This window comes from Crocuta crocuta, unplaced genomic scaffold (assembly GCF_008692635.1).
Source record: "Crocuta crocuta isolate KB4526 unplaced genomic scaffold, BGI_CrCroc_1.0 scaffold149, whole genome shotgun sequence".
NCBI classification, from domain to species: Eukaryota; Metazoa; Chordata; class Mammalia; order Carnivora; family Hyaenidae; genus Crocuta; species Crocuta crocuta.
The window spans coordinates 7,483,371-7,499,987 of record NW_027551561.1 but is presented as its reverse complement, the minus strand read 5'-3'; the positions used below and the strand labels follow the sequence as shown (position 1 = coordinate 7,499,987).

Here is a 16,617-nt window from a genome sequence, read left to right as displayed (position 1 = left end):
TAATATAATGTAATATTCGATGCCATGTTCAGATCAGTGGAACAGAAAGCTGGAGCACAGAACACTGAAGAAGGAAAGCATTCTGCTATGTGGCTCATAACTTGAGTGACCTAGATGAAACTGCGGCTTCTTCACTTCCTAGCGGTGTAGCAGGTTACTTGAATTCTCCAAGGCGCTTAGAAAAGCTCTTGGCATTTTAAGTGTCCCCCGGAAGTTATCTATTATTACCATCTCTCAGTCTGTGAGCGAACCATCATTTCAGTGATGGAGAACATGTGAACACAGGAGGAGGAGGCTTCGCCGCAAGGTGACAGAATCAGCCATAGGAATTATCCTCGCAAAAAGCTCCACGAGCTGCTTCTGGAACTCAGTTGGCAGTCATCAATTACCGCGGAGCAGGCAATTCTGGAAATCTGATTCCACCCACTCGCCTACGTCCGCTGTTCTCCGCACCGCGCATCCTCCCTCCGCCCCGCGAGATCCCAGCNTGAGTCCGTCCGCGCCCACCTGAGCCCGTACGCCGGCGCCATGGCGGAGCAAGAGAGCCTGGAGTTCGGCAAGGCTGACTTCGTACTGATGGACACCGTCTCCATGCCCGAGTTCATGGCCAACCTCCGGCTCAGGTGAGGGCAGAGCGGCCGTGCGCCCGGGCGCGAGCCTGCGCTCTCCCGAGAGGGGGNTGTCAGGGGCGCGCCGAGCTCGAGAGAAGTGCGGCAGGATGGGGGTGTCTGGGGGGCTGCGGAGCTCGGTGGTCGCGCCTCCCCGAGAGAGGACGCCCCGGGGTGTGGTCGCCGTGGAGTGTAAGGGGCATGTCGAACCCCGGGGCTGCGCCCTCGGGAGACCGGTGTCCTGGGTGCCGTCCGGACGCGGGGGGGAGGGGTGCGAGTGGTGTGCCGGCTGCCAGGCAGCGCTTGGGGCAGGGCCGGCCAGCGCGCAGCCCTAGGTAAGTGATGTGGGCGGGCCGGGTGACCTAATGGAAACAAAGGTAAAGGAAAATACGAACTTTAGAGAGAGTTGTGACGGCCACGAAGGCCCTGGGGAGACTGGAGGGTTGTTCTGGAGAGAGACTTGGGTCTCATCCTGGTTTCACGCTTGGTTCGTTTCTTTTTCTCCTTATTTATTTATTTATTTATTTATTTTCTGGCGTGGCTCCATCATGTCATTCAGGATGCGATGGAGTGATCCTGAGCTGTCCGTTCCGGGACACTGGCTATTTTTTAGTTACTCTCCTAAACGTAATTAGACACGTTTCCAGACATCGAAGAGACTGCTCTGCTTGCCAGTGCCAAGATAAACTGTCTGAATTTGACAAGGCATTCATGGTTTCAGTTTTTTTCAAGGAGTTATGGATGGAGCCCTTGTGTTACCGACATCCTTGAGAATGTAGTCACAACTCAACGCCCGAAATGGGCTTCCAAGACGAATTTATTTTAAAAACTCTTCTACATGTGATTATTTCACTCTTGATAGAGTAATATGTAAACAGAACTTGAAAGCAGTTTTGCAGGGCGCCTGGGTGGCTCAGTCAGTTAAGCTTCGGGCTCTCGATTTCAGCTCAGGTCATGATCTCGTGGTTCCTGCGCTGGAGCCATGGGTGGGGCTTTGTCGCTGACAGCACTGAGCCTGCTTGGGATTCTCTCTCTCCCCGCCCNAGGAGGTGTTTCCTGCTAGTTTTAGCTTCATTTCTTGTAAGGTTTATAGCTATCACTCCGTAAGCATATAAAGTAAAAATCATGATCTAGGTTTGAGTGCTTAACTAACCCTGCTTCTCAGTATTCATTACCTCCTGCTAACTTTAATTTAAGAATTTAAAAAATGTTTTCTAATCTTTGGAATTGCAAATCCCATAGGGTTTTCATCTGCTCTTGGCCAGGCTTCCCAGAGTATGGAACAGGGGCAAAGATCTGAGTTCCACACCTGCCTACAACAAACTGGCCTTGAGCCAGTCTGTGCGTCTGAGTTTCCTAATGTATAAAAACAATGAGGATCTTCACGATTTTTCAGCACTTATGTTCTTTTCTGCTTTTACATATCATTGGTTGCAAAGTAAGCACCGGGCTGGAATCTTAAGGAACATTATGAAAATGAGCCTAACTTGGGGGCGCCTGGGTGGTTCAATCGGTTAATCGTTGGACTTGGGCTCAGGTCATGATCTCGCAGTCGATGGCGTCAAGCCCCGTTGCAGGCTCTGTGCTTACAGCTCAGAGCCTGATGCCTGCTTCAGATCCTGTGTCTCCCTTGCTCTCTGCCCCTCCCCCACTAGTGCCCTGTCTCTCTCTCTCAAAAATAAATAAACATTAAAAAAAAAATTTAAAGTGAGCCTAACTTAACCTTGCAATTTAATTCCACATTGTGCAAAGCACTTTGGGAGGCAGGGTTGGAGGTACCACAAAACTGTAAGATATATCCTTACCCGTCCTCAAAGAGGTGACATGTCAGTGAAAACAGGGAGAAAAGTGGAAATTTCTATTGACTGAAATAAAAAGTCAAGAAACCAGCAGAAGAGTTAGGCTTTATAGAGGTCAGTGATTCTTGGCCAAGAAATTGTACAAATGAATTGTTCTTGAGTTCAGAAGAGGGAGAGGTACTTTAGGTTGGCTCAGAAACACAACATAGAGAAGTTCTGATGAGTTGCAAAGGATGGGTAAGAATGGTCTAGATGGAGAACATTCCAAGTGGATACGGTGGCGTGAGTAGAGGAGTGAAGGCTTGAAAGGTGGTTCTGTTTGGTGGTAGTGAATAAACTAAGTTGTCTGGAGGGGAAGGAGTTGGTGTTGGGGATGTGGGAGGAATCAGCAAGCTCATTAGAGCTATAATAGGGCTGGCTTCACCCTCAGTCACCAAGTCAGTCAAGGTCCTGGCTGTTAAGACATGCGCACGTATCTGTATGTGTCTCATCTGTGCGTATACCTGACGGCTCTGAGAATTGGCTGCAGTTGTCAATGTGAGGTTCAGTGATTTTTCATGGTTTACTTCTAAGTTGGGAGTGGTTGGTTCTCGGTAGCCATAAACACAGTCTTGGCAAAGGGTAGTAGCAGTACCCTTGCCCTCCTCTTCAGTTGTAAATCCTGATACCCAGGTGGAAAACAGCCCCCTCTCTGATAGTTGGGATTTCCTATCACCCTGATATCCCTGCAGGCTAGTTTAGGGTTTAGCTGTATGAACTACTGGGCTCATGCTGTTGTGACCCTTGGACATTTGCTTCACTTTGCAAAAGGCAGCTAGAAACACTGCAGGTCCAGGTGCTCTTATGTGACATTGAAGTGTTTTCATCTCTTGCAACACGGGTGGTTGGGCCGTACCCGGTGTAGTTTATGGTTGTATATGGGCAAAATATGAGTATTTCATCTTTAAGAGGATGTAGGTGCCTGAGCCCGATCGTTCTGCCTTTCCCACGCTGTGGCTCCTTCTCTTTTTATTTTTTTAAAATTTTTAAATGTTTTTTATTTCTGAGAGAGAGAGAGACAGACAGACAGAGCTTGAGCAGGGGAGGGTCAGAGTGAGAGGGAGACACAGAATATGAAGCAGGCTCCAGGATCTGAGCTGTCAGCACAGAGCCTGATGTGGGGCTCGAACCCATGAACCACGAGATCATGACCCGTGTGGCTCCTTCTCTTGCTCCCTGCACCTGGCTCTTCTGCAAGGCCCTCTTCCTTTGTTGTCTGTAACATTGTAGCTGTTTCAGGGGTTTGGGGCATCCAATCTCAGTTGGATTTTCGTTTTCCTGACAGCAGCACCCAGCATAATAATGCTGGGCACGTAACACATTCCTGGTGACAGCAGTTTTCTTGCAGAGAGAGAGAAAAGAGAGGGAAAATGTTACTTCTTTAATGCTTTTATGACATCCTTCATTTGGAATTATCTTTTCATTCTGCTACTCTGCTGGCCTTTCTTCCCCTCTCGGAGCTAAAACTTGATTTTTATGTTTTTTATTAAATTGTTTTTTAACATTATTTATTTTTGAGAGACAGAGAGAGACAGAGCACAAGTGGGGGAGGGGCAGAGAGAGAGGGAGACGGAATCCCAAGCAGGCTCCCGACTCCGAGCTGTCAACACAGAGCCCGACACCGGTCTCAGACTCACAAACCGTGAGATCATGACCTGAGCTGAAGTTGTACACTTAACCAACTGAGCCACCCTGGCGCCCCTAAAACTTGGCTTTTAGACGGCTGTTACAATTGATGTAACTTTCCCCATGCTGTTATTATTTTCAAAAGTTGACGTAAGTGTGTGTCTGTGCGTGTGAATCAGACGAGGCAAGATTTAAGGGGTGATGTGGATGAGTGTGAGTTTGTCTCTCTGTGAAGGAGTTTCAATTTATATTTCTTACTCTTTTACCAGAAACTGCTAGTATTTTGAAGGTTGCTTTCTTTCTGTCCTAGAAGTCCTTTGCTGGGCGGGGGAATCTTTTCTATTTATTTCTTTTTCCTTTTTGGTGGAGGTGGAGGTGCTGGTGGTTTTGGAGGCGGTGGTCAGTTCCTTGCTGCATTTTTCAAGGATCTGTGCCCAGGAGGAAGATTCCTGCGCAGACACCTCCTGCCTCTGTGGTCAGGCCTAGTTCCTGCCAAGAACCCTGACGACCTGACCACTTGCAGCACTGGCCACAGTATCCCCACCATATTCTGCTTTCTTCGCAGCCACTTCCTTTTGGGACCTGGAGCCCTTTGGCTGGTTCCTTTTCTCCTTGCTGGGCCATTCCTGTACTTGAGTTTTTTTAGCACTAACAGCAGCCCTGTGCCCTCTCTCCAGCTGAGGACCACGAGCTGCATGGGGCATCTGGTCCTCACTGTGCTACCCTGCTCAGCCATGTGTGTGTGTGTAAAAGGGAAAATGCAAGCTGCTGCTCAGGGCTGATCCTCAGGCCGACGACAGCATCCCAGAGAGATGTGCTTTTCACTTCACAGGGCGGTGAAATACACGATAGCCTTCCAGGGGTCCGCTTTCCTAACTTTGTTGATGATGGTAGCTGTTTTGAGCACAAGGCATCTTAGCCTCGTATCTCGGCTCCTTGGGAATTTAATTTTTCCTCCCTTCTTCTTCTTCTTCTTCTTTTTTTTTTTTTTAACCGGGTTTTCTCTTCCATAAAAGCAGTCATCTGAAACTGTTTGCCGAAGCTGCAGCCAACTTCTTTTAACCTAATACCTGTCTGTTATCACAGTCCTGCTTAGACCAGGGCTTCTCAACTCCACACCACTGATTTCGGGGCTCAGGTAATTCTTTGTTTGGGGGGCTGTCCTGTGCATTGAAGGATGTTTAGCAGCACCCCTGGGCTTTACCCGCCAGATGCCAAGTAGCACCACTTCCCTCCCATTTATGACAACTGAAAATGTTTCCAGATATTGCCAAGTGTCCCCTGGGGGAGGATGCAGCGTTGTCCCCACTTGAGAATCGCTGGCGTAGGTTGTTCTCACCGCCTGGAATGTCCTCCTCCTTCCCTCACCCCTGCTCTCATACTCTGCCTGTCACTCTTACTCATCCTTTGAGACCAGTTCTGAGAAGTCTTTCCCAGTCCTCCAACTCTGTGTTAATTATACTCTTACCTGTGTTCCCAGGATGCATGGACACTTGGTCCTAACTATTAGAGAGAATCAGTCAGTTCATATTGTTGTTATCTGCATACCAGCCTTCCTACCAGATAATGAGATCCTCAGAGACTGATAGCCTGTCCAGTTGTGGATACAGGTTTTGTGGTCCTTAAAACTCATTACAGTTGGTGGGGGGCGGGGGGGAACATTTTTAAGAAAAGAGTATTAATTGTGAGTGCCAAATTAGATACAGGACTTTGGAAGGGAACAGTGCCAGTGAGTGGCTGTGAAACATACCCATCTTGGACCTTCTGTGCTTCCTATTGTGCGGGGCACCTGTGTGTTCCATACATTTTTACATGAGTTAACTACACAAATGTTGGTTGATTATTCTTCAGCCCGTGGACTTCTTAATTTAAAAAATGCATACAATCTTCTCAAAATATTGTTCTTATTTAATATAGCTTAACTGGGGCGCCTGGGTGGCTTAGTCGGTTAAGCGTCCGACTTTCGCTTAGGTCATGATCTCGCGGTTCGTGGGTTCGAGCCCCGCGTCGGGCTCTGTGCTGACTGCCGGCTCAGAGCCTGGGGCCTATTTCGGAGTCTCTGATTCCCCCTCCCTCTGACCCTCCCCTGCTCACGCTGTCTCTCTCTCTCTCCTAGAAATAAATAAAACATTAAAAAAAAAATTAATATAGCTTAACTGTGTGAGGGTGGGATGGATGAGTTGTAGAATTACACACACGCATGCACACACACACACAGACACACTCACCACACAACTTCTGTACTCTTTCTCTGTGGCTACTTGGTTATTTGGAAAATTTGGTGGGACATAGGGTCCCTTTTTCTTGCCCGGGGCAAAACCTGAGGTACTCTGGCTGGTCTTAAAGCACGTGTAAGTCTGCAGTAGGTGCAGAGTTCTAGTGAGAAGTAACTGTAGTCGGATTTATAGGAGAGGTGAATGGCACACTAAATCTTTTTGGCTTCCATGTGAAATTCTTTGGCAACCGCTTTTAGAGGCCTTCAGAAGAGGACAGTTTGCTCTGTGCCTGTTTTGCACGTTGGCCTCATATTGGGACAAAAATGAGCATTTGGGTTTGGAGCTTCCATTTGGAGTGAATCACCCTGCCGTCTTGTTTCCTTTCCTGCTCTGTGACAGACTTCCAAGACTATTTTTACTCAGGGTCATTTGTTGACCCTGGAGACTTCTGCTGAATTTAGCTCCCAAGTAGAGCCAGATGTGGGTGGAATTGAGTACTCAGAAGCGGCTACTGGGGCGTTGCAGTGCTGTCTCTGAAGGACTCTTCTTCCACATGAAAGAGATGGGCTTTGGCTTTGTGCTTGACTTGGAGACAAAAGATAAGTGAGTCTGGTGTAGACAGAAGTGTGTTTACTTCATACTCCACATGCAAGTGGTCTGCACTGTGAGTTGTCCCAGTGTGGACAGCTGGTGGGTTGCCATTCTCACCGAAGTCTGAGCCACCTCAGCAAAAAGGACCCTAACTCAAGGACTGGCCCCGTTGTATGATGATTCTCTGTCATCTGTTGCCGTGTTGCTCTGGGGACTGGACTGGGTCTTTGCATCATTGCGCAGCCACTGCTGAGTCCATCTAGCAGAGGACTCTTCTGTCAACAGCGGCTCTAGCCCCATTGGTGACGAGCCTCAATGACATGGCTTATGAAAATGTCAGCTATACTTATACATAAGTTCAGAGGTCACAGCATTTAAAAATACATTCTAAGCCTCTCTTTTTGTCTATTAAATTAGATAGTAATATCAAGATGATAGTCTTATTTCCTCTGGGAAGCAGACTCCTGTTTGTTCAACTGCTATATAATTACTAGTTAGATTTCTTAATAGAACAGTGTTACCTAAACTTTAGTTTTGGACACTTATGGGAAGAAGAAAAGGGAGAGCTTGCCTGCCCAGGGCATGGGGCTCAATGGAAAGAGCACAGGATTTGAGACCCAACTGACCAAATTCAAATCCCGGCCTCACTTCTGCTCTTTTTAGCATTATGACTTAGGGTAAGTTAATGTCCCTAAGTTTCAGTTTCCTTATGTATAAAATGATTACTTTTTGGGGTTACTGGGATGAAATCACATGGTGTGTAAAAAGTGCCTGGTCAGTGCTTGGTACACAGTTCACTCTCAACTGATGTTAACTGTCTTCCTGAATCCTTCGCAGATGACCTTGCCTCCCTGCCCTGGCCTCATAACTGACCCAAAAGCTAGCTGTTTTCACCTTTTCCTTCCTCACCAAGACAAATTCATTTGTTTTGGTTTTATTTGGGGGGGACAAAGATAAAAAATGTTCTAGATGGGGTTGGGATTATCTAGTGGAGAGGGCTGAGAGCGTTGGAGATAAACACATCTGGACGTTAATCACGTCTTTGTCCACTTACTACCACCCACATGGCCTTGGACAAGTTACTTAGCCTCCATGAACCTCAGTTTCTTCATCTATAAAGATGATGTTGTTGTGAGGATTATATTATAGCACCTGTATCACATCATGCCCAGTGTGTTGTGACTCTGGTCTTTGGGAAGACAAAGCAGAGTGGATCCTCAGTGGGTGATCTTCTGGCTCTGGCTCTCAATCTGCCCTGTGGACCAAGTGCTCTTGCTATTCCCAGTTCCCTCCATAACATACTCCCTGTCCTAAACATACTCATTCGTAATCCTGCTCCCGCCGGGTGTACCACTGTTTAGTCTCCAAAAGTTGTCTTAAATTGTTTATTCTTCATGTCTTCTGTTCTCTGCTTTTACAAAGGTTGGTGACTTTGGTGCCTGAAATCCCCCCGGGCTATAGCTGGGTGGTGAATTTCAAGTATAGTCTTAAAAAAAAATCTACAGGTCAGCAGGGTGGTGGTTAAGGGTCTAATTTTGGCTCAGGTCATGATCTCATGGTTCATGAGTTCGAGCCCTGCATTGGGCTCTGTGCTGACTAGCTCAGAACCTAGAGCCTGCTTCAGATCCTGTGCTTCAGACCTCTCTCTGCCCTTTCCCTGTTCATGCTTGTTCTCTCTCTCTCTCTCTCAAAAATAAATAATGAACATTTAAAAAAACATTTAAAAAATCTGTAGCTCATTCCTTGTTATAATACATATATGCATATATATGTGTGTGTATGTATGTATATACACATACATATGTGTATAACTTAAGCTTTTATTTTAATTCCAGTTAGTTAACATACAGTGTTATATAATTTTCAGGTATATGATATGGTAATTGAACACTTACCTACAACACCCAGTGCTCATCACAATAGGTGTACTCCTTAATCCCTATCACCTATTTCACCCATCCCCTCCCACATCTCCCTACTGGTAACCATCAGTTCTCTATAGTTAAGAGTTTCTTTCCTTCTATCTTTTTCTTTTCTTTTCTTTTCTTTTCATTTCGTTTCTTTTCGTTTCATTTCTTTTCTTTCCTTCCTTCCTTCCTTCCTTTTGTTTATTTATTTATTTTGAGAGGGAGAGAGCATGAGCAGGGGAGGGGCAGAGAGAGAGAATCTCAAGCAGGCTTGACACTGTCAGTGCAGAGCCTGTCGCAGGTCTCAAATTCATGAACTGTGAGATCATGACCTGAGCTGAAATCAAGATTCAGACACTTAACCAACTGAGCTACCTAGACACCCCGAGAGTCTGTTTCTTGATTTGTTCCTCTCTCTCATTTTTTCCCCTTTGCTTGTTATCTTTCTTAAATTTCACATATGAGTGAAGTCATAGGTTATTTGTCTTTCTCTGACCTACTTATTTTGCTTAGCATTATAGACCTTATATATTTTTAGTATAATCTCCTGGCTTTAAAACTAGCAACTGCTTTGCGAGGGCACCTGGGTGGCTTAGAGGGTTAAGTGTCCAACTCTGGATTTCGGCTCAGGTCATGATCTCACAGTTCATGAAATGGAGCCCCACATTGGGCTGTGCACTGACAGCGTGGAGCCTGCTTGGGATTCTTCCCCCCTCTCTCTGCCCCTCCCCTGCTCACAAGAGGTTCTTGTCTCTCTCAAATAAACACTTATGAAAAAAGCTAGCAACTACTTGAACTCTTGCTGTGTGCTTATCAGTCTAGTGGGTACTTTGGTGAGGGTTACTTTTAAAAAGGTCATTCTTTGGGGGAATAGCTGAACTGGGAGTAAAAGATACCTTAATAACTGGGTCAATGTAACATAGAATGTAATTGAACCAAAAATGGACAGTGCAGTTGTTTTAGGGCTTCCTAGACAGAAGGAATCAACATAGCATATTTTTAGAAAATAGAGTACTGGTGACAGTGTGATGAAGGGCTCATGTGTTATTCAGAAAAATTCTGGGGGGAATTCAAATTTTTTTTAATGTTTTATTTATTTCTGAGAGAGAGAGACAATGTGAGCAGGGGAGGGTCAGAGAGAGAGGGAGACAGAATCTGAAACAGACTCCAGGCTCTGAGCTGCCAGCACAGAGCCCAACGTGGGGCTCGAAGCCACAAACCATGAAATCATGACCTGAGCCGAAGTCGGATGCTTAACCAACTGAGCAACCCAGGTGCCCCTCTGGGGGGAATTCGGAAAGTGAGAAAGTGGGGTTGGGAGTGGACAGGACATACTCTGTGGCAGGGGTAGAATGCAAGCAGACCCTTGTTGGAAGTAGAAGGACGGCATCTTACTTGGAAACAACCCAGGTCCTGCTGTCTGATGGCTTACACCACGCTAGCCTTCTTTCCTTCTCTCTTGTCACCCACGCTCAGCACGAGTGGGCTGGCCCTGCTGCTAGCCAGCTTCCACCGCTCAGGATATTTCCCCCAACATCATCTACGCTTCTTCCATTCCTGTCTTACTCCCAACTGGAGACAGAGTTAGGTTGATAAGAATTCTCTTACATTGGCGTCTGTTTGCTCAGTCCTTCCCTTCACATGCCTTGGCAAGATCAGTTAGAAGGAGAGAGGGAGCATTTCACTTCTGAGAAAGTTTTGCAGTGAGTAACTGTTCAGGGACCAGGCAGACCTGGGGTGGAGAACCGAACTCTGGTAGGTTGTGGGGCTGGGATATGGGATAGGCAAGATATAGCGGGTGCTCAGTTTGTTCTTGGGAGGCACACTGTTGACAGGGAGGGCACCAGAGAAAACCTTTGCTCGATTAAAAAATTTATCTGTGACTCATCTTTGGGCCTAGAGGAGAAAATGGAATTTTTTTTCTTTATCTGCTGTTTATTTTTATTTTATTTTATTTTTTATGTTTCAATTGTACTTATGGTACTTACTCATTTCTGTTTTTCTGTGTCATTACAGATAGAGTCTTACACTTTATTACATATCTTATTACATATTACATATGTGTCTGTATTAACTCATCTAATTCCTCACAACAATTCTAAGAAGCAGGTTTTTATATTACGTACATTTTAGAGATAATGAAACCTAAACCCAGAGAAGTTCTGTAAGTTGCCCATCATCACAGAGGTAGGAAATGCTGGAGCTCGAACTCATAAATGGTGAGTTCATGACCTGAGCAGAAGTTGGATCCTTAACCGACTGAGCCACCCAGATGCCCCTAGTTTAGTCTCATCTTAGTGGATATTCAGAAAGTAAAAAATCTGGAAGAATCTGAATATCTGCTGTTTAATTACAGAACTTCCAAGACTCCGTACCCAGACTGCGTGATGAATCCTATGATCGTTCTCTTATGGGTTAAAGAGACATTTGTGAGCCAGCCTGTGAACCTTATCACGGCTTTCAGTATTTCTTGGTGAAAATAGAATGGTTCACTTTTGTGGAAAGTGGACCATTTTAAAGTGAAGGGCTCTGATGAGTGACATCAGTTGATGCAGAAGTCATTTAAATGCATCACCTGGTTCCTACTTGGTACTTTGCCCACCTTCCAGTCTCCTCATTATCTAGCCTCACCCCTAAAAATATCCCAGTTTGTATTCCAGGCACAGCTGCTCATGTGGGACTGGTTGCTGTTACAGCTGAACAAGACCTCCTTCATTTCCCCTATGTTTCTGCTCTTTGATGTATATAGAAATATAGAAGTGTATTTCACTTAGAGGAGATGAAAGCATTAAGTCTAGTAAAGCTATTTTGCTTTAATAAAAAGATTGTTTACTGCTTGCTGAACATAGCTTTTTCCAAAAGAGACACAAGCCAATTCATAGTTGTAAAAAAAAAAACAAAAAACAAAAAAACCCAAAAACTTCTGGAATAGATGGAAAAATATATCAAGGGACAAACACCACTTTGCTTTCATTCCTCTCCTCTGTGTATCTCCCACAACCATATTACTAGGACCTGGTCGGGGAGGGCAGAATGCCACTTATATACACAAGGGTCCCATAAGCGCTAGAAGCAAATGAATTAGTCAAAAAATGGCTTCATCTAAAACAATGAAGCAAACACCAAGAGAAACTCAAACAATTTTTTTCCCCTCTGACCACAAAGTCTGCTTTGAGTAACTTGTACAATAGAGGATCATCCGTAGCGGGGTCACGGTGATGGCGAATGACTCTATCTCAGACCGCTGCTTTGTGTTCAATATAAAGTCAAGAAAAATTTTATAGTCAATTAAAAATAAAAGTCAAACTCTTTAAAAAAAAACTTACATTTATTTTTGGATAACCCTAAAATTGGTCATGTTTTAGTTTGTGCTCTTATGGACATCTAGGTCATTAAAAATTAAAATTTTTTTTTAACATTTATTTATTAATCAGAAGCAGAGAGAGAGCATGAGCATGGGAGGGGCAGAGAGAGGGGGAGACACAGAATACAAAGCAGGCTCCAGGCTCTCAGGTGTCAGCACAGAGCCCGATGTGGGGCTTGAACCCATGAGCAGTGAGATCATGACCTGAGCTAAAGTTGGACACTCAACTGACTGAGCCACCCAGGTGCCCCCATTTAAAAATTTTTTTATAAGAATAGTCCTTGATACGAGGTTGAGTTAGCCTGATTCTGCCATCCTTGCTTATGTTTCTTATTATTAAGCAACCTTACCAAAAAAAACAAAAAAATAAAATAACAAATCTATAGAGTTAATATCAGTAAGTAAAACTATGAGGCATTTCTAACTCTATTCAACCTGTCCTGTCATATTTATTTCTCATATTTGTGCCCTGCTTCTGGTCTCCAAGTCCTGAGGGCAAGAACTTTACCTTAAAGAAGATGAAGTCGTCTTTGTCTCTGAAGGCTCATTTCCATGCATTAAGGACAAAATGTTTTCCCCTCTAAAAATGAAAGAAGAAATGAATACATAATATTTCTGCATCTTTGATTCCTGACTGAACTTTGTGTTTATTGCATTTTATATAATTATATAAGCTCATTTTTCTGTTGTGACTCCAGTCTTTAGGAAGATAGGAAAATGAATCTGTCATTACTCTTGGAAAAAAAATACACTAAAATATATACATTTTTGTGAAATGGTAGACCTCTTTTTTCCTTTGAAAGGGCTTGTAGAGCTCAGACATATGAAGCCTCATATCTTCTAAGAGGAAGATGTTCTTCACTGGTGCTGCGATCTTGAGTGTCTTACACTGTTGCCCACCTTAGCAAATTGACTACATTTTTACCAGCCTTCAGTAGTAGCTTTGTATCTTTGTTGAATATCTATAAGCCACATGCTTATTATATACAGCAGATTCAGGGGCTGAGCTGATGCAGGTGGGTGCTATTTTTTATCTGCATTCTGTGGTGGCCGTGGCCGTGGAGGTGCCTCAAAGACAAGCATGGAGTAGGGCTTTGAGCCTCCTGCTTCCTTTTGCTTTCAGCACAGCAGCTCTACTTCTTACATACTGGGGTTCCCAGGGATTTTTGTTTAGAAGGAAATGCTTTCACATTGAAAAAATGATTTGAAAACCACTGTTTCAGGTGATCATTTTCCAGATGGCTTTTATCCTTGGAAAAACATACAAAAACATACACAACTAGAAGTTATTTTCAACCAAAACGATTTAAAAAGTGGCAATGCAGTATGAAATAATGAGCAAAGGAAATAAATTCAGTTATCCAGATTTAGACATGGCTGTATTACATATCTGTGACTTCTACTTCAGTTTACTTCACTTCTCTGGGCCACTATAGTCTTAAATGGGACTGATCCCTACTTCAAGGTCATTTCATCAAATGAGATAACAGGTGGATTATTGTTCTTAACACATCATACTCATATGTCAGTGCGGTCTCGTTTTTGCTTCCTTATATGGAAGATAAAGAATGCAAGTTAACTTTTTTCCTCAGTGACTTAGATCATCATGATCATAGGAACGATTGTTTTCATGCCCTTGGGATTTATTGAAATATGTGTAATGTTTTGCTCCACATCAAATAGATCTAAACAGTTCAACTCTTTTTTAATGTTTATTTTTGAGAGAGAGGGACAGAGACAGTGTGAGTGGGGGAGGGACAGAGAGAGAGAGAGACACACACAGAACCTGAAGCAGGCTCCAGGTAGGGTCTGAGCTGTCAGCACAGAGCCCGACGCAAAGAAGGAGTTAACGTGTTCTCATGAGGACTGAGGAGCTGAACTGGGTGCATCAATCGGGTATGACTTTGGAGACCTTTGTTTTTTGTCTTGTTTTCTCTGCTTAGAGGTTTTTTTGCTCATTGCTTTGGTGTCTTTGGCTGTAAGGCAGGTGGGCCAAGGGTGAGTTCTGAGGAGGTAAGGTGCTACTCTAAAATGTATTGCTGCCATTGGTATATGAATTATTTGTGTGGCTGAACAAACCAGAATATGATAAGTAGACTTCTCCACACCATTTGAACGTCAGTGTGGACTTCATGATTGCTGTTGATTTGTGACAGGCAGTGGCTGTAGGCAGACTTTGTTACCGTGCACATCCGTGCTTCTTAGTTTCCTGTTTAATCTGGAAGTTTTACTGAAAAGGAAACTCTTTCTTTAACTGCTTGATTTATCCGAGGACCGTGGTTCCCAAATTTGGCTTGTATGAGAATTACTCAGCTTTTAGAATGTACAGATTCCCTGGACCCTACATCCTGGAGATGCAGATGTATGAAGCCTCATTAAAGCCCAGGTGATTCTAATGCCAGCTTAGCAGCCACTATCCTGGGCTACTGGGTTTTCACTCCACAGTTGTGTTCTATTGCAGCTAAATGGGCCATGACTGAAATGTGAGCTGACTGCTGTATTCACAAATATATCCAAACAATCAATATTCTTAGTTCCGTTGTGATTATTAAATCAATTAATTATTTGATAGTCGTACTTTATTCTTCATCCTGACAACACATTTTCTGTTCTTCCACCCAGTGGTTGTCCACTGATATCATACTATATATTATTTTTCTTTCTGTCACTAGATTGTCCATACAAAAAAGTATAATCATACCATCCTTGTGGATTCCTTGATATATTTCCTTATAATATTTTGAACATGTGTAAATTTATATATCTTAAAATTTGGAATCTTCATGCTTATAGCAGACATAATTTTGTAAATAGTTTTCTCATATGATATAGTATCTTAAGCATTTTTCCATGTTATTAAGTTGCCTTTGAAAGTACGGTAGCAAGCATGTCTTCTTCGTTCTTGTCTGGGTGTGCGGGGGCAACCTGACAGACGCGGTTTCTTGTCCCATAGAGCTGACAAACCAACAGGAGACATACAGAATTGGGAAGCAAAAGAATAATAGTAATACGTGGTAATGAGTGCTGTGAAGGGCAAGCGCAGGGTTCCCTCGTGGGGAAATGGCAGTGGATGTATGTGGTATGTGTTTGGCAGGTGTGCAGTGGGAGAATGAGATAGGGAGGGCAGTACAGGCCAGGCAGAGTGAATCACGAGGAAGGGAGAGAAGGAGATAGTGACAGATGGATGCTTGGGGTTTTCAAAAACTGAAGGGCATCCAGTGGGGCTAGAGTGGGGCCAGACCATGATGGATCACTTTCAGGGAGTACACTTTGCAAAGGGCCTTTGGGAAATGAGGGATTCCGGCTTTGGGTACACTGGGAAGCAACTGAAGGGCTTTACGCGTCTTGCAGTCACTTCAGGGTTATATATAGCATACTTTTAAGTATCTGGGCTTTTTTGTATGACTAACAGCCTACAACTGATTTTCGAGGGCTTTTTTCTTTTCTGATTTTATGCCTCAAGTAGTAGAAGAATTCTGAGCCATGAAGTCTCTGAGTCATAGAATGTTAATGCCAGAAGGGAACCTGGAAGTTATCTCACTGATGTAAAGATACATAGAGTTCAGAACACAGAAAGTATGTGATTTGTCCAGGATTCTTTTCTAGGTTGGTGGCCTGGTTACTGCTAGAGCAAAAGTTTCCTATATCCTAGCTGTGTATTTATTCTTCTACTTTTCCTCTCTTCGCTTCATTGCTTTGGAATCAAGTAGCAGTTCTTAAACCTCCTTTATGATTATTCACTTAGAACATGCTTGAAATGATCTGGGAACAGGTTGAAACAATGGAAAAGCTAACAATGTAACTAATAAGTGAGTCTCTAGTTCTACTGAAGGGCAACGATATAAATACAAAATAACATGGAGAGTGCCAGTGACGAGGGTTTTATAGTCCATGCTATGCATCAACATTGACCTGGAAATTGGTCTTGGAAGTTTCTCCTCTGGCTCAACTCTGCCTCTCTTGGAGGGCTAAGGAGTTCCACACTACGGCTCTATCAGAATGCTGTTGACTACAACTAAAAGAAAACCTGAATAAACCTGACCCAGAAAGGAAACTTACTATCGCACAGAACCAGAAGTGATAAGAGAGGCTCTGGCCCATCCTTTGGGGCTCTGGCTCCACTAGTCTGATTGTCTCAGACCTGCCCTTCTTTTCATGTCGGTTTTGTCCTCAGGCTGGTGGAAGGTAATTGGAGTGGTCCCTGCATTCCACCCAGACATGTAACCTCCAGGGAAGGAGAGGGAAGCATCTGCTGGTCTTGTGCTTTGCTCTTAGGAAGCGCCTTCCTAACATCTCCTTGGTCAGTATTTGCTCACATGCAAATTATTAAACCCATCACTGGTTCAGAGGAATGTGGTTATCCCAATTGATTTGGAATAGTCAGGAGCTGAGGATAGAGTTCACTTTTCCTGAAGCACATGACTATGTGGAAAGGAGTAGATACCAGAGTAAAATTGGGTTCTTTGT

At 44.0% G+C, this 16,617-nt stretch overlaps 1 protein-coding gene across 1 annotated transcript in view; it reads left to right on the top strand.

Annotated features, from left to right (window-relative positions):
• The first annotated feature begins 492 nt into the window (after window positions 1-492).
• The window catches only part of MYO1D (myosin ID), a 344,632-nt gene continuing 328,507 nt past the window's right edge, over window positions 493-16,617 (top strand). The window contains exon 1 of the mRNA XM_077749586.1: window positions 493-623. Coding sequence (XP_077605712.1) covers window positions 529-623 — 95 coding nt within the window. The 5' untranslated portion in view covers window positions 493-528. The remainder of the gene's footprint in view (window positions 624-16,617) is intronic.